The sequence below is a fragment of the Prinia subflava genome, chromosome 17 (assembly GCF_021018805.1).
Source record: "Prinia subflava isolate CZ2003 ecotype Zambia chromosome 17, Cam_Psub_1.2, whole genome shotgun sequence".
Taxonomy (NCBI): Eukaryota; Metazoa; Chordata; class Aves; order Passeriformes; family Cisticolidae; genus Prinia; species Prinia subflava.
Genome location: NC_086263.1, coordinates 554369 through 575239, shown reverse-complemented (window position 1 = coordinate 575239; position 20871 = coordinate 554369). Strand labels below are relative to the sequence as shown.

The window sequence follows — 20871 nt, the reverse complement described above, 5'->3', positions numbered from 1 at the left end:
TTAAGTGGGATGTTAATGTAAAGTTCCATGCCTCAGCTTGGACTTTCACCTAGGGAAATTTTTCCTGGGGAGATGTCCTCAGGATCAGCCTCTTGGCTGGTATTCAATCAATTACCACAGTAGGAGTTACTGACGGAAAGGAAGAAAAGTTTGGTTTAAAAATAAAAAGGTACCTTGAACTTTCTTTGCTTTAGAATAGAGTTTTGCTATTGCAGTAACAAGTATGTACGTATGTGTGTTCATAGAGAAAATAAGAGATTATCTGTTACTCAAATATCTGGTTTTTTACTTTCTTTTGCAGAAAAATCCAAAGTCCATCAATGAATAAGGTCTCTGTTCTCATGATTTATGTGATTTGCTTCTCTTGGAGCCATGGATGAATACAGCTGCTTTGTGGACTGGGACAAAATGGATGTGAGTGCCCAGAGCCAGGATACAAAAGAGCTCACCTGCACAGACTTCCATGAGCTCAAGCAGCTGGCCCGGCAGGGCTATTGGGCCAAAAACCACTCTCTAAGAGCCAAAGTGTACCACAAACTCATCAGCAATATCCCGTGCCGTACAGTGACCCCAGATGCAAACGTGTACCGGGACATTGTGGTGAAGATCATTGGAAAACGCAACAGCAGCTCCCTTCCGCTGCCGGAGTTTGTGGACAACAGCCTGATCCCCACGTACTGCCTGAACGCGGAGGGCGTCGGGGCCATCAGGAAGATCATCCTGTGCATCGCCAATCAGTTTCCAGACATCTCCTTCTGCCCGGCACTGCCCTCGGTGATCGCGCTGCTCCTGCACTACAGCAAGGACGAGGCTGAGTGCTTCGAGCAGGTTTGTCGCATCCTGGCTTGCAACGACCCGTCCAAGCGGCTCATCGACCAGACCTTCCTGGCCTTCGAGTCCTCCTGCATGACCTTCGGGGACCTGGTCAACAAGTACTGCCAGGCAGCCCACAAGCTGATGGTGGCAGTGTCTGAGGACGTGCTGGAGGTGTACTCAGACTGGCAGCGGTGGCTCTTCGGGGAGCTGCCCATGGCATACATTGCACGGGTCTTCGACGTCTTCCTGGTGGAAGGGTACAAAGTTCTCTATCGTGTCGCACTGGCTCTTCTGAAATTCTTTCACAAAGTCAGAGCTGGGCAGCCCATGGAGTCTGACAGCATCCAGCAGGACATTCGAGCCTTTGTGAGGGACATCGCCAAGTCGGTGTCGCCAGAGAGGCTCTTGGAAAAAGCCTTTGCTATCCGCCTTTTCTCTCGGAAGGAGATCCAGCTGCTGCAGATGGCCAACGAGAAGGCTTTGCAGCAGAAGGGCATCACGGTCAAACAGAAAAGGTAGGGCTGAGCACTGGTAAGCTGAACAGTCTCCTGAATTTTCCCAGTGTTTGGAAAACTTACCCAGCAGTCAGGCAGCCCTGGGTGACTGGTGGGGAAGCTCCACTAGCACATGTTGGTGTCTCCTGATGCATTTTCTCTGCAGAAAAACTCAGCAGCTCCAAAATCAAGCATTGCTGGGATTTTAGTGGGACGTGTATCTGAAGTGTTACAAGAGGAACAGAAGTTTCTTGTAGCTTTCTCAGTTATGAATTTATACAAGTATATATTAATTACAAGTGTTGTATCTCAAAAGTGTGTTTCATAAGCAGTTTTTAAACTAAAAGCCATTTTAGCAAAGTTGGAAAAAACACTGATAAATTATTTGGAAGAAATATACCCAAAGAAATGTGAAAATTGATTCTTAAATAGGATATTATTTGTATAAAATGTCAGTTTGATCCCGCCCAGTACTGTGAATTCAGCAGTTTCTTTAGTGTAAGGCACTGTCACAGCTGGGAACATTTTGTCTGACTGAGAAAGAACTTTGTTTTAACAGAGCAAGGAAGAAATAAGTCTTATTTACAGGTTACTTGTGAATAAATTTGACTGCAAGCCTCCTGGAAGTCAAGAGACTAGTACTCATAGGTTCATATACTATTAGAAAAAATAATTTTGAAAGAACCATGGAAGATAAAAGTGACTATACAGATCCAAGAAACTGTTGCATAATCACAAGCTTTTCTCAGAAATAAGGGGAGGAAGAACCAACTCTGAAACCAGTAAATGAAATCCTGCTCTGATGTGACAGTGAAAATTATACTAATAAAAAGCTTAGCTGAAAGGCCTCTCGATGGATATAGAAAAGGCAGCAATGTATTAATCTGAGCAAAATTATCATCTTGCCAAGTGCAAATATACATGCAGGTAAGTGGTACATGTTCTGTTTTTCCAGAGGCCTCTGACAGCAGAAAACTTCTCCCAACCATTTTTGAACTCTCAAGTTTAAGTGTTAGACAGTTTTATGAACTGCCCTGCCCTCTGAAGTGAGGTGACTTCTAGAAGTCCCCTGAGTCAGTGAGTGTGATATCTAGAACTTGATAGTCTAGACGCACAGTCTATTTTCTCTAAATCTTCACTGATACAGTAGGATCTTTGAGTGTCTTGTTTTGAAAGACAGGTATCTGCTAGGAAGAGGGCAGGACCTCCCTAGAGATGGAGAATTCAAATCCCCTCCCTCCAGATTATTCTAATTTAGAAAATTGAAGGGGCTTTCAGGCAGAGGTATGGGGATAGGAATAACAGTTCTTTACTAGTATATATGACAAAACAAACAAACAACAACTACAGCATTAATAATAAACAGAACCAGCAACCTTGAGGGCTTTCTTTTACAAAAGCCCATGGCAGTTTGATCTCGGTGCCCCTGCAGGACTCCGAGAGGCCGAGCTGGAAGGGAGGAAAGTCCCGGGCTGGTGGAAGAGATGAGGAGCTCTGCGCTGGTAGCTGGAGCGGCAGGGGTGTCCCGGCAGGGCTGGGCAATGCAGGGCTACAGAGTAGCAGGAGAGTCTCAAAACTCGGAGGAAGCAGCAGTGGTGGGGGAGGGCTGGAGAAAACGAGCTCAGGATTCCCGGGTACACGAGCAGATGACGGTAGATGTCCCAGGACAAGGCAGAGGCAGAGTGATGGCGGTGAACTCTTCCTGCAGCAAGGGGCAGCTTGACTCTCCTCCTCGATGCCGAGAGCAAGAGAGAGCCACTGCCCCATCCCCAGCTCTGTCTTTTACCTTTCCCAAAGCTCGTTATCTCTCCCCTCTGAGGGACACTCCCAGAGACTTAAAAACAATAGGTGTGACCTTGTGCTGCCATGTCCTTCAACTACTCTCTTTGTTCTGGCTAAGTAGTGTCATTAGGGTTTCCTAGAAACTTATGGGAAAAAATTCTGTAAGTGAAAAAGAGGCAAATCTAACCCCCAACATTGAGCCAACTTCATTGCTGAGTTAGTTACAATACTTGCAAACAGATACTGTTCTATGGCATGGCAATACATACTTTGTGCATTTCAGCCTAAAAGATCACATAAATGTTGGTTGAACCTCCTTCATGTGTCTACATACCTGTAAAGCTCTCCTCCAAGGGGTCTCTTCCAAGGGTTAATTTTTTAGACTCACAGTTTATTTTACAATCACCTTCTGCATTTACCTCTGAGTCTCAAATATTTCAAGGCCTTTAGCCACTGGATTGTCACACTGGGGGCAGTTCTGACCATTGTATTTGAGAATTGTTACAAAATATTGGCTCCTCCATTGTGTCTTCCTGTTAGAAAGTTCAGGAGAGTTGTAATATCCTTGAGTATATTGTTTAAACCAGAATTAGAGCTTTAAACAAAAATAAAATAAATAAATAAATTTTTAAAAAAAATTAAATAAACCAGAGAAAAAGAAAACATACATCAACCACAGACACTCCAAAAGTTCCTGCTGTGTTAAATGTTGCAGAGAAATTCTCACTCACAACAGTGATGTTTTCAAGGCAAAATACAGTAATGAACCCAAATAAAACCAGTAGTGACTGCTATGCCATGCAGAGTTCCTACTGAAAAATTTTCTTCCCCTCTTGGCTACCTTTGTAAACCCAGTGAAATTTCTTGGTGTCCCCAGGCACAATGCTGCTGGGAGCTTTGGGTCCCAGTGTGGGCAGACAGAAGTGTAGGAGAAGTGAGCTGTTCTCCAGGACTTCATTGGTGTCAGTGAGTTCTCTTCTCCAGTTGTGTTTGGCCTGTGCAAGGAAAAGATGATTTATTTTTCCATCACGTCACTAAAAAGGGGGAAGATAGAAATATAAATGTTTTGACTTGTCTGATTGTTTTTTAGCACTTGGTGACTTAAATCAAACCTTGCTTTGTTTCTCTCCAGGCTCCTTTCACTCACTTTGTCATGGATGTAGGAAGTCAATGATCTTTTCTATCTTTTTTGTCTTTCTCCTTGTATGTTCCCCTTCTGTCCATTCCATCTCCACTGCACCACTCCTGTTTGCAGTCTTGCACCTCCAAAAAGGTAGGTTACAACACTTGAGTCTTTGCACTTTGCTCATTCCTGCTGTCTTTGTCTTGTTTTTTCCAAGGCTGTAATGTATTGCTAACATTGGGGCAGGAAAAGCAGGGCAGCAATCAGGGCACCCGATTGCTGTGCCACATCTCCTGAGTACCCCCTGCAAAGTTAGTTCATAGCACCTGCAGAGCTGTGAGAGAAGGGGTAGAGGGGCCCAAGGAGTCAGCACAGCACTCCAGACAGCAATACACCAGTTTTTTCCAGAGTGGGGAAGAGTACTGTACATGGAGAAAGTACATGGTGTGATTATGGTTATGGCTATAAAGGGCCATTATAATAATGATCCTTTCTACTCTGGAAGAAAAAGAGTAAGTTTTTTAAAATATCTCAAATAACAGCTTAAAAGAGCTATTAGGTATCATCCCACCTCTAAACCTGGTATATGCTGTTGCATTCAATGTGAAAGAGAGTCAACTTTTTATCTTCTTTGGAAGCTTTCTGCAGTTAATTGGAAAAAGTTTGGACTGACCCCAACTTGACACACTCCTAAAAGTGACCTGTCTCTATTCCTAGTAGATTATATTTAAGTAGGTAGGGGTTTTTTAGAGTCAAGAAGACAAGACTTTTTCTGTGTCAAGGAGGTCAGAGTTACTCAGCCATAGAGCATTAGTAGTTAATGAAGTCATTTATCAACTCTTGCCCTGAAAAGTAAATCTTAAAGAATAAAACCCAGTCGGTGGATTGTGATACCTGATAAGCAGAGAACTTGGAAAGAGAAAGGCTGCCTTGTGAATATTAAATACCACAAATGTTTGGGTTTAAATTCATGCCTTTGAGAATCCTCTGACCTTGCTGCAGGTGCCCTGAGTTAACTTTAGCGTGTGATGCATATTAACACGTATACTAATTTATAAAATCAAAGTTGGAATTAACTTCCTCATGTTTTCATGTTTGAAAGAACACCTTTAGAGACTTAGCAAAGCATGTTTCATACCATAACTTGTGTGTTGAGGATTACTTCTAATAAATCACTAAGCTGTTAATCCCAGTCAAGCAAATCTTCCGCATCTGTGTATTATTTTTACAGTTAGGTTGTTCTGAAAGCAGCAGAAAGCCTTGATTTATGCTAAGAAGCAGTTTGCGTTTGAGGGGACTTTGGAGAGCAGGGTGTCTGTTGATGCTGATCTGGACACAGGATTAGGTTTCAGGTTTATATACCACAAGTTACTTACATTGCTATTTATGACCGAAAAAGAAATCTCCTTTCACCACACAATTATGCCCTCACTGAAATTATAATGGATTTTAAAGATGATGCATCTCCTCTAAGATTTGACCCAAGCCAGAGTAGAGCAGGAAGATGTAATTCAGTGAGTAATCTTTGGGGTTGGATATTTGTTGTTTTTTGAAGGGCACATCCACTTTGACAGGTGTTGCTGCATGTCTTCAACCTTGGCTTTACCATTGGGAACTTTGAGGTGTCTGAAGCACATTGTATTAATGATATAGTTGGAAAAGCAATATTCCTATGAAATTAGCAAATGCTGCCCTATTTAACATTAATTGTGCTGGTTTTCAAATCTAATTCCTTGAAATAATAGCAGTTGAACGAGTCTTTCCAATATCAGCAATCAAGAGAAAGTTGTCATGCAAATCCTGGTAACGGAGGAAAACACTAATGCAGGGTAAAACAAATTTTCAGTTCTAGCAGTAGACACTAGTTCAGTTCTAGTGGTAGACACTAGTGGTAGTGCTGTCCAAATTTCCTTTCTCTCAAGCTACAATGTTTTCACAGATGACCCTGATACAAGTGGAGTGGTGAAGGCTAAACTTAATTTTCCTCAATGAATATGAACCAAAACATTTGGGTTTTTTCTTAGCTCACTTGTGTTCTGTTCATTTTCACTCATTTACTATTTTGAAAAGCAACTGCCAAACTGAAGGAGATGATTTTCAGTGTCATTAGATAAACACTTAAAAATAAGAGAATTAATACAGGTTAGATACTTGTAACTAGTTACAATTTTCTGGCACCCCCCAAAAAAGTTATATTTTTGCTCAGCACCATGGAGTTTGGTTTGATAGGTGCAGGCTGTATGTGGACACTTCTTAACACAGGGTTCAGTTTCAGTCTCAACCATCTGCAGCTGTGATTTGTTACTAGGAAATAGCAGGTCATTTGTTGGATTCCAGGGCATCCCTCTGGCCCTGGATGGTCTGAGACCCTGGCAGAGGGGTTGGAGACCCTGGCACAGAGCTCAAAACAATACTGTCTTTGATCTCAGCCCATGGGAAAAAATTACCAACATTGCATGAAGAACTACAGACCCCAAAAGTTTGATATAAATAGAAGTTAGTTTATCACAGGGTACAAATGTAGAATTTGGGGTTTTTAGAATGGAGTCAGAGAAGGCAAGATGGAGGAATCAGGGTGTGACCCTGTCCTTCTTCCTTCTTGTCCTTGTCCTCTACTTTCTGCTGTGGTGTGTCACAAGGGGTTGGTTTAGAATAGACGTGACATGTCTAACATAGGTAGTAGGTTTTGGTAATCAACTGTAAATAAAAAATACGTTGTGGCCGATGGTTGGGTCAGAGAAAAGGTGCAAAAGGTCCGAGCCCTCCCGACCTGGTGGGGGGTCACCTCGAGCTCTTGCCGCAGCAAAGACTTTGGCAGGGCGCTGAAAGAACTGAGAGATACAAAATAATAAACAACTTTGAGAAACCTGAGCTGGTGAACACCGACATTTTCTTCTGCTTCTGGCACAGGCTTTCAAGGAAAAAAGACTCTTAACCAATATATCTCAGGAAAACCAACCTGATAATCATTTTGTTTCACATCCTTTGGCCACATTCTTTGGTTAACTAGATGGTGGCATTAAATATAAAATTATTTACCATGATATTCAAAGGGCAGGAACTGTATGCCTGGTACAGTTTTAAATGGCCAATACAGTGGTAAATGCTTTCTAGTAAATTAGAAAGATCTGTTTGAAAAGGTCATATTCTACCTGCATGGAAGAGTTGTGGGAAGGCACAGGGTACTGAAAGGGATGTGTTCAGAATGCTGCTGAACACAGGCTTTGAGAGGGTTTGGGTAGGAAATTCTTTAAATCAACAGTTCTGATTTAAAGCAGGAGAAGGAAAAAAGGCAAAAGCAAAGATACCCTGAGTGTGAGAGCCTTTTAGAAAAAAGAACTGAAGTTTAGTTGTCCAAACAGCTCACAGAAATGTGAAAAATGTACAGACCAGGTATACAAATAATTCTGAGGCTTGCTTGAGGTGTAAATTTAAACCTGCTTGGATATTTATTATTAAGTCTTAGCCTATTCATCACCATTGCATTTCTGCTGGAAAATCATTCTAATAAACAGTTGACTGCCGTGAATATTTTTTAATTCCTTAAATCTTGGAGGGGGAAAAATCTTAATTTCTGCCAAACTGAAACCAAGGCTTTGTCTCTCAGCTCTGTTCTGTAGTGACACAAGTTTTAGCTGCAGACCTGCCAGAACACAGAGGGTGAGACCTAATGTATGATTCTGGACATGAGGGTTCAGGGCTTGGCTCCTACTTTGTTTCAATGGATCTCTCCTTTGCCTCAGATTGCTGTGTTTAAAAGTACAAATAATGTTCCTAGTCCGTGATACTGTAAGTTTTAAAACCTGTAAATAGTTACAGCTTGTTTAAATAGCTGCACACAGAAGTTCCTTACATTAAATAATGCAGGGTAGCAATGCAAAGACTAATTTAGTTGATTTGACTAAAATAAGCAGTAATTTTAGTATTTTTTTAAGTGACCTAAAGAGTCACTTCATTCAAAATGCTGACACTAAGGTGCTTACAGTGAATTCCAGAAAGCAGTTCCCAATGTCTCCAAGCAAGCACTGCTCTGCATTGCAAATGCTGCTGATTTTTGGTACTACGAGCGTGAAAAATAAACAATTTATATATTTTGTGTGTTTTAGGTAGTGAGCTAAGCTACCCAGATTCATGCAGATGTACAGTATTGAGGGCCCCTTCATGGTCATGAAACTGAGAGAAAAGAAATGTGTAATTATCAAAAAAAAAACCCCATCAGAAACAGGCAAATACTTGCACCCCAACCCTTGCATGCAGAGCAAAGTAATAAAGCTCTATTTAACACCTGGCTGCCCAGTAATTCAGTGACTTGTGTAAATTCTGTGTCCTTGGCTGTCACCATTGCATTTTAAGCATTTAACATAGACCATGAAAGCAAATAACATTTAATCCCCAGGCTCTGGGTTTGCATGCTTGTTTAATCTGAGAAATGAAGGCTGGTTATGATTTGTGATGACTGTTACCTTCAAGTGTTTAAAAGTCATGAGTCAATACTTCCAAATGTATCAGATCCTTCTGAGGGGGTACAGGGATTTCCTTTGCAGTGTCAGTGTCTAGCATTCCTTAACGTTCTCAGGCTCTGTCTGTAACCATGACCCCAAGAATATTTTTGGTTCATAATGAAGTGGAAGTCATTGGTAATGATATGTTTCCAAGAGGTGGAACTTCTCAAAAGCTTCAAAGATTTACCTTGGATTAAAATTGCTTACTCTGGTAATAATGATTCCTCTAAAGTTTCTGAGGGGTTTAGAAGTTCTCTAATCCCACGACACGGGCAGGACTTCAAAGGTAGAAAAAATACTGCTGCTTTCTCTCAGATACAGGTTGTTTAGGTATTCTGTTCTCTGTGCTTAAATACAAGTGCCAGCGAGACTGTCACAAACAGCAAATATAAGGCCATGGTCATTTTTAGTGGCTCAGTGTTGTGTCCTCTGTGTGTAAAGGTGCAGGCCACTTGGATGGTGCTGCCATATGGAGGAATAGAAAATACAATCAAGCCAGATCTCTGCATCTGAGGATTATGTTAAATTGCAGTAATTTATTACCTTCACCAGATCATGGCCACCTAATCCTGTGGGCTGAAGCTTTGACCAATAATTTATATGCCAGAGTCTGTTAGTGTTCAGCTGTCTTCTCATGTTTCAGTTCAGTAATCCAAAATCTGTTAAATTATTGCTTCTCAATGTTTTGTGTTGTATTTCACAGGCAGAATGTGCACTTGGCAGTTCATGCTGAGAACTTCAAATCAGAAATTGTCAGTGTGAAGGAGATGCGGGATATCTGGTCATGGATCCCAGAGCGATTTGCACTGTGCCAGCCCCTCCTCCTTTTCACCACCTTGGAACATGGCTGTAGTCTGAGCAGGTAAGGAAAACATTCCTCTCTACTGTAGGGCATAAAGGAGCAACTGGTGAAGTGTTTGCTGGATTGACAAAAAGGCCATGTAAGCATCAGGTCAGAACCTGATCTGAAGAATGTCATTAACAATGGAATACAAATGTGACAAATTCCTGTTGCCTACAGCGTTTGACTGGGATATTTCCTACGCCAGAAGATGTTGAACTGTTCAAGATCAATTGGAAAAGTCAAACTTGGATCGGTTTACAGATTCTGCAAGTCTGAGTCTGGTTACTTAAGGTTTTGAATGGTTTAACTCAGTGGCTGCTTTGTGGGCAGTTTTGATAGATAACCACATTCAAACTGATCCAAGGAAGAAGAGAACTGGAAACTAGAAATTACCTATGAATCTGATTGTTCTGAGTTTTTTTAAGTGAGATAAACTAGATATGAGTTGTCCTTGCACTTGTTACAGAAGACGATTACCCTATAGCTCCTAATAATGACTTTGCCATCAGCAGTTGAGGTACTGAGGCAGGGACCTGCTTTCCCAGCTGTATGTGCCTATGAGCAAGAGCAAAAGCAAGCAAAGAGAATGCATCACAATTAATTTCCATGAACACCTAAAGCCCTTCAGACATGGCCATCAGTCCTCTAGGTTGTTTTACAATCCTTTAGGTTGTTTTAATTCAAAATGCTGTAAAATCAAGCCTTAGTTGATCTAGGTAAGCTTCTAGTTATGCTTCAGAGACATAAACTGTACAGGAGACTGAGTAGAGAACAACTGCTTGATAGTATTCATTTACACTCAGCTGTGTTATTTACATGGACTGTATAAAGTATTTGCAGGAATATTCTTAGTCTTCAGGGTTTTTTTGCCGTTGGAGAAGGAGGCAGTACCTGATGTTGAGGAGGAAAAGAGCTGCAGTTGGTGGCAGTCAAGTGCTCACTTTGTTGTGCTCTGCACTTCAGGTTCTATTCCCACAGTGAAGGACACGAACCAACTCTGCTCCTCATCAAGACAACAGCAAAAGAGGTGAGTGAGGCAAGTGATTAAATTGGGGTTTGGGCAGTGTTGCAACACACAGTTGTTTATAATAAAATGAATAGGCAAGGTTTAGCTTTGGTTTGTTAAGAATTCCTGCTTTAAATTTTTCTATTTGTTTGTTATAGGACTGTGCTTTCTTGGGCAGACCTTGCAAAACAGGTCTTGGTTAACTGCTTTTTCTCTTGCAGGTATCATGGGATGATGGACTAGAGTAGCTCATTTTGCTCTTGGGCAGACTGAAATGCAGAATCAGAGGGACAGAGTGGGAATTGTGCTAAAGTTATGATTCATAGAAGATATTTTTATTTTCTCAAGGATATGAGGAGAGAAAGTAGCAGAATTTAAATGATATGAATAATGTTGGACTACATGATGTGGAAACAAAAGCCTTAGCTTCATCTTGTTCTTGATTGCGAAAAAAATAAACCAAGGAAGCTCTGAGAACCTGTGGAGGAGTGCACACAGGTCCTTATTTCTGCTTCTGTGTGTGACAATATTGGACAACATAATGTGAAAACAGCAACATGCTTATTTAAAAAATTAATACATAAAACAAGAGGTCTTCCCAGAACCTTCTCAGGAGGGCACACAGGAACTTCCTGTAATGATGTTGTCTGTGCCAATGTACATTACTGCTAAGTATTCTGTATATAACATTAAGCTGTTATTGCAGCCTGTGGGCTTTATTCCTGCTTATATCTCTGCAGGATGACTGTCCATGAACAAGCTCATTTCTACTCTTACTTACATCTACCTAATGCTCACCCTTCAGGCCATTTCATAGTTCTGGGTGTGGTTTCTGGCCATTCAGGCCTGTGTTGAGATGCCATTGGCTTATGGAGTGCCCCTGGTGTCTAAAGGGTAGAGGTGGGGGTGAAATTATTTTGTTTCTTGTCTTGGAGCCTGTCAAAAAAAAATGGGAGAAAAATATGGGAGAAAAATACTTGGTCTGTGCTTATGGATTTGGAGGGATTTTGCAAAGGGTTGTTCATCCTTTATTCATATGTCTATAGTTAACTTTTAGACTAAAGAAAATTTGCCTTCTGTTTTTCTGCCTCTCATACCTATCAGGCATAGCACATCAAATGGACTTCTGGGTCATTTAGATTTAATTTTAAATCTGAATTTAGATTTAAATCTAAATACAGATTTATCTATATCAAACAAATCTGATCTTCAGTAATTTTGTCCTAGGAGCTCTACTTGTAATGCTCATGGAGGCCAAACAGCAAATGTACCTTAGAACAATTCTGTATAATTATAATTGTTTTTGTAGTTTCCGAGGGAAAAAAAGGCAGATGCTTCCATCCCACTCTTGGAGCTTCATTGTTTCCTCTGTGTGCATTTGGCAGGGATGTGTGTTCTTGGTAGCAAAAAATTCTAGTGCAAACACAAGACTCCAGAGATCAGCTCAGCCCTCAAAGAGTGTTTCTCTTTATTGGAGACTAGTGACCCCCAGGTGGTTTGAGTGGCTGCTCTAAATGTGTGAGCTAGTTCAGCATTTGCTTAGCTAAGCTGGCTTTAACCTACACTTGGAAATGTAAGAAAGCCACCAAGGCCACTGTTTGACCACAAAGTGTTCAGGCAGAGCTGCTCATACTGTAACTTGGGACAGCACTGCTGCTTTGGTTGCCAAAGTGAGGGAGTGGGAGTCAGGCTGTACAGGCCTGGAGTGATCTGTGCTTTGGTACCTTGGTTGTGATAGGAAATTTCTCCCTTAAGGCATCAGAAGTATGAAATAATTTATGACACTCCTAGGATTTAAAGGTAACCACTGGTGGATTAAAGCAGTTAAAATCTGTCTTTAGATGTAAGTACTTGTTCTGCTTTAATCCACTGGTATAGAGACTCAGAAACTCAAACTAAAGTAAAGCCTGCAGTTTTGGCCTCTGAAATTACAGTATCAGTGGGTTTAACACACTTTCTCCTTCAATGGGAAGCCTGACTGTGCTGTGTGTGCCAGGTCTGTGGGGCTTACCTGTCCACTGACTGGAGTGAGCGCCGGCGAGGAGGGAACAAGCTGAGTTTCTTTGGAACTGGGGAGTGCTTTGTGTTTAGGGTGAGTAAAATTTTGTTGTTGCTGCCCAGTACCAAGACAGAACAACTGTACTGGTTAACTATCTGCTTCCTTCCACTTAAAGAGGCTGGATTACATGCCTTTCTAATTTATAAAGTTTACTCAACTCTTAATGTGGAGGAAAAATTTTACTTTTAAGTTTTGTGGTGACTCTTTTTCTCCACTTGCAAAGAACATTTTCTTAAAGATCATAGAATCATCAAGGTTGAAAAAGACCTTTAGGATCATGAGGTCCAATCACCAACCCAGAACTACCACTGTGTTCACTAGTAAACTGTTCCCAAGTGCCACATCCACACATTTTTTAAACACTTCTAAGGATGGTGTCATGGTTTGACACTGGCCAAATGCCAGGCACCCATGAAAGCCACTCACTCAATCTCTCCTGCAAAAGCTGGGCAGAGGAGAGAAAATTTAACAAAGAGTTCATGAGTTTCCCAGTCCTTAGACTGGGAAAAAACACTCCAGTGGCAAAACAGCCTCAAGTTAGAGATAGAGAGTGAATTTATTACTAACAAGATCAGAGCAGGAAAATGAGAAGTAAAATAAGCTCTTTAAAACACCTTTTTCACCCCAGCCTGTCCCTCTTTGCCACCAACAGTGCAGGGAGACAGAGGCTGGGGGTTTTCTTCCACTGCTCAGGGAGAGGAGTCCATCCTCTGTGAGACTGTGGGGTCCTTCCCACAGGAGACAGTTCTGCATGAAGTTCTCCAGCATGGTTCCAATCTCACAAGCAGCAGCTCCCTGGGACCTGCTGCAACATAAGCCCCTCCCACGGGCAAACAGTCCTCCCAAAACTGCTGCAGCGTGGGTCACTCTTCCACTTGGAGGGGCACTTGGAGGTGCAGTCCTCCAAGGACAGGCTGCTCCAGCCTGGAAGCAGGGCCCCCACTCTCCACTGGGTCTCCCAGGGGTCACAGCCTCCTCTAGGCACCCACCCACTCTGGCGTGGGCACCTCCTCCACGGGCTGTGGGTGGATCTCTGCATCCCCCGTGGATCCTCGTGGGCTGAGGGTGGATCTCTGCATACCATGTGGATTCTCACAGACTGCAGGGGGACAACCTGCTTCACCATGGTCATCACCACAGCCTGCAGAGGAATCTCGGCTCTGGCACCTGGAGCACCTGCTTCCCCTCCTTCATTATCACAGAGGCATTACCACCATTTCTAATTGGCCCAGCCCTGGCTAGCAGCATGTCCACATTCAGAGCCGTCAGGGATTGGCTCTGCCCAACGTGGTAGAAGCTTCCAGCAGCTTCTCACAGAAGCCACCTCTGTGGCCCCCTCACTATCAAGAACCAACCTGTGCAAAACCGACACAGACGGTCACTCTATACCTTCCCTGGGGAGCCTGTGCCAGTGCCTGACAACCATTTCAGTGCAGAAATTTTCACAATATCCAATCTAAAACTTCCTAATCCAATCTAAAACTTGAGGCCATTTCCTCTTGTCTGTCTTATGTTAACTGGAGCAGAGCCTTACCCCAACTGGCTCCACCCTCCTTTGATGCAGTTGTAGAGAAAGATGATCTAGAAATGAGAGATGTAATAACATAACTTGGAAGTTATTGTGTCATTTCTTCAACCACCTAAAAAGCAAAGGAACAAAGGATAACATCTGGCCTAAAAGAAATGTTGATTCAAGCTTTACTGCTGACTGTGCGGGTAGAGACTGAGGGGCTGGAATGTTCTTTTCTGAGCAGAGCTCTGTGTAGTGTGTGTACACTAATGTCAGCTCTGCCCTTCTCTCCCTCTCTGCAGCTGCAGCCAGAAGTGGAACGCTATGAGTGGGTGATCATAAAACATCCAGAACTAGCCTCGACTGGATCAGAGACAGAAAACCATGCCCAGCCAGCTTCCAGCACCCTTTCCTCCAGCAGCATCCCCTCAGATCGCCTTTCTCCCTTTTTAGCAGCTAGGCACTTCAACTTGCCTTCCAAAACAGCCTCTATGTTCATGGCTGGCAGCAGCGAATGCATCATTGTAGGTGAGTCAGTGTGAGAATTTGAGCACTGTTCCTACCCCAGCTCTTCCTGTCCACCTTAGGTACATGGTAAATACATCTGACCCCTTTATCTATTTCAGTATCTACTTCACATAGAGACAAAATTGCCCAAAACGTCATTTTCCAACCAAAGCTTTCGGTGGGAATACCTGCATACATGTATTTTAGCAAAGAGAATAACTTATGACTTTAAATACAGCCATTCCTTCATAGTGCCTAATTCACAATGAGAAGTAGTTCTCAAAAACTACGTTCTCAAAAAGGAGCTTACTTTGCATCAAGGCTTTTGAAACACAGAGGAAATTATAAAACACGTTAATTCTCCAGAAACTTTACGGGATCTGTGGTGCTGCTGATTTTGATAAAAGTCTGCTTAGTAGAGTTGTCACTTAAATGGGATTTACAAAAAATAGATCTAAAATCATAGCTGTCATTTTCCCAAAAGTCTTTACTTGACACTTGTTAGGAGAGCAACTGGCCTATACTTTCATTTGTAATGTCAAGTGTTGGCTGATTTCCCACTTAGCAGCATGTGCGCTAGTCATAAAATCATGGAATCATTTACTTTGGAAAAAGTAAAAATCATTGAGTCCGACCATTACCCCAGTACTTCCAAGGCCACCACTAACCCATGCCTCCAGGTGCCACATCTACATGGTTTTTGTACTCTTCAGGGGATGTTGACTCCACCATCCCTTGGTGCCCTGGGTAGCCTGTTCCAATGCCTTACCACTGTTTCAGTGCAGAAATTTTCCCAATATCCAACCTAAATCTTTCCTGTGGTGGTTCAGGCATTTTCCTCTTCTCCTGTCACTCGTGCCCTGGGAGCAGAGCCTGACCCCTACTGGGTTCCCCCCTCCTTTCAGGGAGGTCTAGAGTGTGATGTGTCCCACCAGCTTTTCCTCTCAGCATTAGGTAAGGGAGTCACGTATATTTACCATATACCACACTATGGCTGGTAATAAGAGAGGTACAGACTTGGGTAGTAGATAAATAGAAGTGAATGTTGTACACAGCTCCAGCTGTGGACTAGAATTCCCACCCTTTTGATTCTTCAGATGGCTTTAGTAACTGTTCTTTGATGGTTGCCCAATAACCAATAGTGAATCTTCCTTTTTGTTCTAACACATTTCTGTCTAACTTTATTTTACTTCTCTGCATTTTCTGACTGAAATCTCTGTGAACTTAGACATAGACCTACAGATAACCAAAATGCATTCAACTCTTACATGTTTTACAGTGATTTGGAAGATCAAGCAAGTGCTGTTACTTACTGATATTGTTCTTCTCGCAGCTTTGATTTTTGACTGCTAACAGAATTACTTGGTTTTCCTTTACTGGAGAAAAATTTGTAGTTGTAGCTTCCATTATCCTCCGGTACTGAGCTGAAATACAAATGTTAAATGCAGGTAGTTTTTGTTCTTGCCGAGTTGCATTGTTTTTGCTTGTTGTTATTAGAATAAATTATCCAGTTCTGATCCTGTCATTCAAAACCTGTACACCTGATCATATACTGTTACACCTGAAGACAGCAAGCAGATATTGCTGAGGGCTTCCAGTTGTTCCCATGGGAAAAGCACTGAAGTCTTTGTACAGCTGTTTCCCATGCCAAGAAATGCAGAGACATCCTCACCCTGTATTTTTCTCTTCCCAGGAGGTGGTGATGGCCAGGCTCTGTATCTCGATGCAGATCTGAACCACGGGAGAACCAGCCACTGCAACACTTTCAATAACCAGCCACTGTGCTCTGAGAGCTTCCAGATCTCCATCCTGGAGGTGTGGGGCTTCAGGGACACCATGAATGGTTGATGTGACTATCATTAATCAGCTAGTTTTTCAGTTGTCCAAGGTAAATTCCGATACCGGAGCTAAGTTAGAACATCCTTTTGGCTGGACTCAGTGCTGTGAGACATTCCTAAGTGATACACTTGGATGCAGGCCTAGTTGTTTACTCTTATTTTATTTAAGACAGGTCAGGGTGAAGTAATGTATCTGGTTAACTGTTTGTTCCTTTACCTCTAGGCTTGTCCCTTTACCTCTAGAGATCTGTATTCAGGGACTGTTGGTAAAAATGAAAATGTGATGAGTTCAGAGCCATGTTAGATGGATACAGGTCCAAATCATGGGATAGGTTTGAGCCCGCAGTTCCTCGGAGGCACAGCCCTGGCTGAGCTGTGCTGCAGAGCTTTGAGCCACTGGCACCAGTACCTGGCCTGAGCCAGGAATATCAAATGTCTCCTCACAAGGAACACTGGTGACCTCAGATTTGACATAGAGCAGCAGTTCATAAAATCATTGCTCTCCTATGAGCAGACGTGCAGACGCATCAGTACCATTAAGAAGTTACAAAGCTCTTCATTCACACCAGAATCATGACTGCTGATCTTCTTGTACCAAAACCTTTGACATGTTCTAGTTGCATATGTTTGAGCAGTCTGCCTCTGAAAAAGGCATCCAGGCTGGACAGTGATATCTCCAAGTCTTGATTTTGTTTACATTCCTATTCCATATCAGTATGATGACTTCATAGTGACTTCCTGTGTCAGACAGCTGAAAGCCAGAGAGTAGCTGCAGTGCTCAGAAATGTTCCTTTCCTTATCTTTCCTGGGAGCTGAAATGAAGCTTTAAATCTGAAAATAACTGTGTTGATATCCCTGTGTGTTTGGGGAATTAGACATGGTGATAACAGAAGCTTAATGCTCTCCCCACAAGTAAAGGAAGAAAGGCAGAAGGAAAATCTGGGAATGAATGAGTTTCCCAGGAGAACTGGAGGCAACACTGTTTCTCCAGATGTCCTCCAGGTGATGAGGTACCTCCTGAGAAGGTAACAGTTTTCCTCCTGTATATTCTTGTAGGGTTTGGGTGATGCAATGAGGCTTTGCTCATTTTTGAGCATTCCTACATTCTCTGCAGGCATGCCTCGTGGCATGTGCTGTCTAGAGGCAATTCCCCAGAGTCTTTATCCAAAAATTGCACTATCTGTTGTGGAACTTCTCCCACATGAAGCACAAATCCATAAACATCAGTGAGTAGTCCAGAACATACAACAGGATGCTCAGAGCTTCAGTGAGTAACTCACTAGTAAGATTTATCACAACAGGAAAAATGAAGGGAAAGAGAAATTACTGATTTTCTAAACAGTTCAATGTAAAAAATAGCTGTAGTGTGGGTTTCCTTCTTAATGTTATTGCTACTTAATGTTATTGCTACTTAAGCTTGAAGTTCATTCAAAGGAAAAAAATAAATTAATAATGTTAAAAGCTAGGCTGGACAGGATCACATTCATATTCAGAGGTCAGAGGAGAGTTTTGAGTCATGTTGACTTGTCCAGCTTGCCAGCCATGACAGTACTTCATGACTTGGTAAAGAGTTGCTTCTTGCAGAGTATGTGAATAAACCTGGCAAAAATAAGATTTGCTTTTTAAGGTGCCATGTTGAATTTTTGTCAAAATAACTCTGAAAAATTAGCCTATGTGCAGAACAGTTTAAGATGTCTTTTGCACCATTTGTATTTGCAATTGGATTCTCTCACCCTGTCTGAGAGTCAGCATTGGGCCTCCCTTTCTCCTTCCCACACTGGGATTTCTGCCCAGTTGTCTTTTCACAGGTTTACCATAAGCTTGATTGAACTGCAAGAGGTAATTCAATTATACTGATATATTTTGATGTGGAAGAACTCAGTCATATCTGGCTTTTTGCAAACACTGGCTGATGCCGCCTTCTATGTTTCCAAGCCACCCATGTCACTTTGCCCTTGCAGGTATCCCACAAGCTTCCTCAGACAAAAGAAATCACTCAAAAAATATAAGTTCTCCTTAGTGTAGGTGGGATTTCCATTTGGTTTGCATCTTCTCTTTTGAACTTGTCTGAGGAGGTATCCTCAGGAACAAAAAACAACTCAAAACCACAATAGTATTAATTCCCAGCTTGTTGTCAGAAATTCTCTGGAGCTGTGTGTTGGTAGAATTTGTGAGACTGTAATGTTCTACTCCAAATGAATACATTTTATCTGCAAAAACTTGGCTGCATCTGACAGTGTGATGGGATTTCCTCGCTCTCATCCCTGCCGGGTGCAACTATGTCAATACCTTGTCTTAAACCATATCTAAGAAACATTCCTCAGAAACATATTCCCTTCCCTGCTCTGTTCTTGGTGCACAGTGGTTTGGGTATTTGGAATCTGAAATAACTCCTGGTTGCTCAGAAACTCCGTGTGAGAATCCAAGGAGCAGTACTGGACACCAGGCACGGGACTGGCTTGGCTTGATAAAGCACTGCTCTGCCACAGCCACCCTGTGGGACTGGTCTGTGTGGTTTGAACTGGAATAGCCTGGATGAGCAAGAAGCTGCAATAATCTAGGGAGAACAGTTCTACAGTGCTGCAGCAACTTCACACAGTCCTTGTATTCAGTAAAAGTGGATATTCCTTGTCATGTGCAAATCCTCATCCATCATTCCTCTTGTGGTTGTGAGACACCTTAGAAGAACAGTGTTTTGACTTGGTCATCTTTCCAGTAGCAAAGAGGCATTTTTTCTCTCTGTGTAGTTAATGGTTGTTGCTGATCAACTGTATATCAAGGTTCAAACCCTTTGTTTCATGCAAAGCTCTTGAAATGGAGGCCACAGGCTGGTTTTGAAGATAATGACTACAATGGACACCTTATCAGAAAGTGAAGTTATCTCAAGTACTCCAGCCACGAAGTGCTTAAGTCAGTTGTTACTTGCAGCTCTAAACAACTGTTGAAGTAGGCTGTAATCCCTGTCTGTGGTCCTGCTGGCAGCAGGCTTGGGCGTGGTGTTGGTCACCACAGTTGTGCAAGAGTGTCTGCTTTCCTGAGAAGCTGTTCTTTGCTTTGTCATATTCCTTGAAGGCAGAAAAGATTAGAAACTGCTGACATCAGAAACCTGGCCTGACTGTAAATGGCAACCAAGCTGTTTGCAGGCCACAGAAACTGTATCTAGCTGCAGCTAGGTTGGACAGACTTCACTGCACCTGAGTTGTCTTTCCTGCAGCTCCTGTGCTTCAGCACACTCCTTTTTCTGATGCAGCACATTAATCAATCTCCTGTTAACAGAGGCAAATTAGCAAAGAGAAGGGGAAAAAATCTCATTTCCTCTCTGGTGACTTATCTGAAGTCAAATGGAATGGGGGCCAGTACTGTTCTTTAAAGAGTTAAACTATGCCAATAGAGATCTGTGGTGACCCACAGAAGGGTGACATGTGCAGATCCATCAACTTCTCTTCATGTCTGTATGTTGAAATTGTGTACTTTGTCCTGGAAATTCATCCTCATTTTTGGTGAGGTGTGGTCTCCTCTGCCCATGGGGAAACTGATGCCACAGCCAGGAGCTGACCCACAACTGTGGCACTGTGAGAGCTCAGCTCCTGTGAGTGACACTGAGTCAGGCTGTTGGGTGCAGCCGAGGCGTGGGCACCTGGCTGTTTTGCAGCTCTGTCATGAATTTCAGACTATTCATAGTCGGGTTGACTGTGTGTGTACTATTTGGGGTGATGTTTTCTTCAGATAAGTGATAATGTGCTGCTGAATTGGTTTTCTACCCTATCTTGGAATCACTGCCCAACATCAATGGTATCTTTTGTCACTGTTCAGAATCTAGGATTATATTAAAGGTATTTGACTGTGGAGGCTGCTGGCTTTATCCTTTGTTCTGGCCTTCTCCTTCCCACAGCGCTCATAGCAAAAGGCAGGAGCCTGAAACTGAAAGAAACCCTGGAGCATGTGTTCTCTGACAGAACTCTCACTGTGGTGAGGTGGTTACGCGGTTCCTGATCATTTCAGATCTCACAAGACTTCCCCTGAGATCAGGTATCAAACTGACTGTGAAGTCTCTAGATAGCAAATTCTGATTTGAGCCTTCTTCCCTTTGCAGGACCAGGGAGGATGCCCTAGCCCAGCCTAGGTTTAAAATGGAGGTATGGGGTGTCTTCTGGCCATCAGCACCTGTAAGTTGCAATCAGACTATGCAGTGACCAAGGATGTAAATTTAAGAAGTCGAATTCCATGAAATTTAGGGGTTTAAACAAACTGCTGTCAGTCCAAAGAGATTTGGGTATTTCCCTTCAAAAAACACCCACCCCTCCATACCCACCCCATACACAAATCTGGCCTTCCTGCACTGCTGTACATTTCTAAGTGCAGAGCTGTGGTGTAAGGCAATGCAGTGTGG

At 42.6% G+C, this 20871-nt stretch overlaps 1 protein-coding gene across 3 annotated transcripts in view; it reads left to right on the top strand.

Moving 5' to 3' along the window:
• The window catches only part of TBC1D24 (TBC1 domain family member 24), a 33454-nt gene extending 13127 nt beyond the window's left edge, over window positions 1-20327 (top strand). For 2 of the 3 annotated variants that reach the window (XM_063414184.1, XM_063414185.1), the window contains exons 2-8: window positions 302-1331; window positions 4348-4365; window positions 9421-9579; window positions 10525-10588; window positions 12564-12659; window positions 14439-14664; window positions 16337-20327. In XM_063414184.1, coding sequence (XP_063270254.1) covers window positions 373-1331; window positions 4348-4365; window positions 9421-9579; window positions 10525-10588; window positions 12564-12659; window positions 14439-14664; window positions 16337-16491 — 1677 coding nt within the window. In that variant the 5' untranslated portion in view covers window positions 302-372 and the 3' untranslated portion in view covers window positions 16492-20327. The remainder of the gene's footprint in view (window positions 1-301; window positions 1332-4347; window positions 4366-9420; window positions 9580-10524; window positions 10589-12563; window positions 12660-14438; window positions 14665-16336) is intronic. The other variant, XM_063414186.1, reaches the window with a different exon arrangement.
• Window positions 20328-20871: the final 544 nt, after the last annotated feature.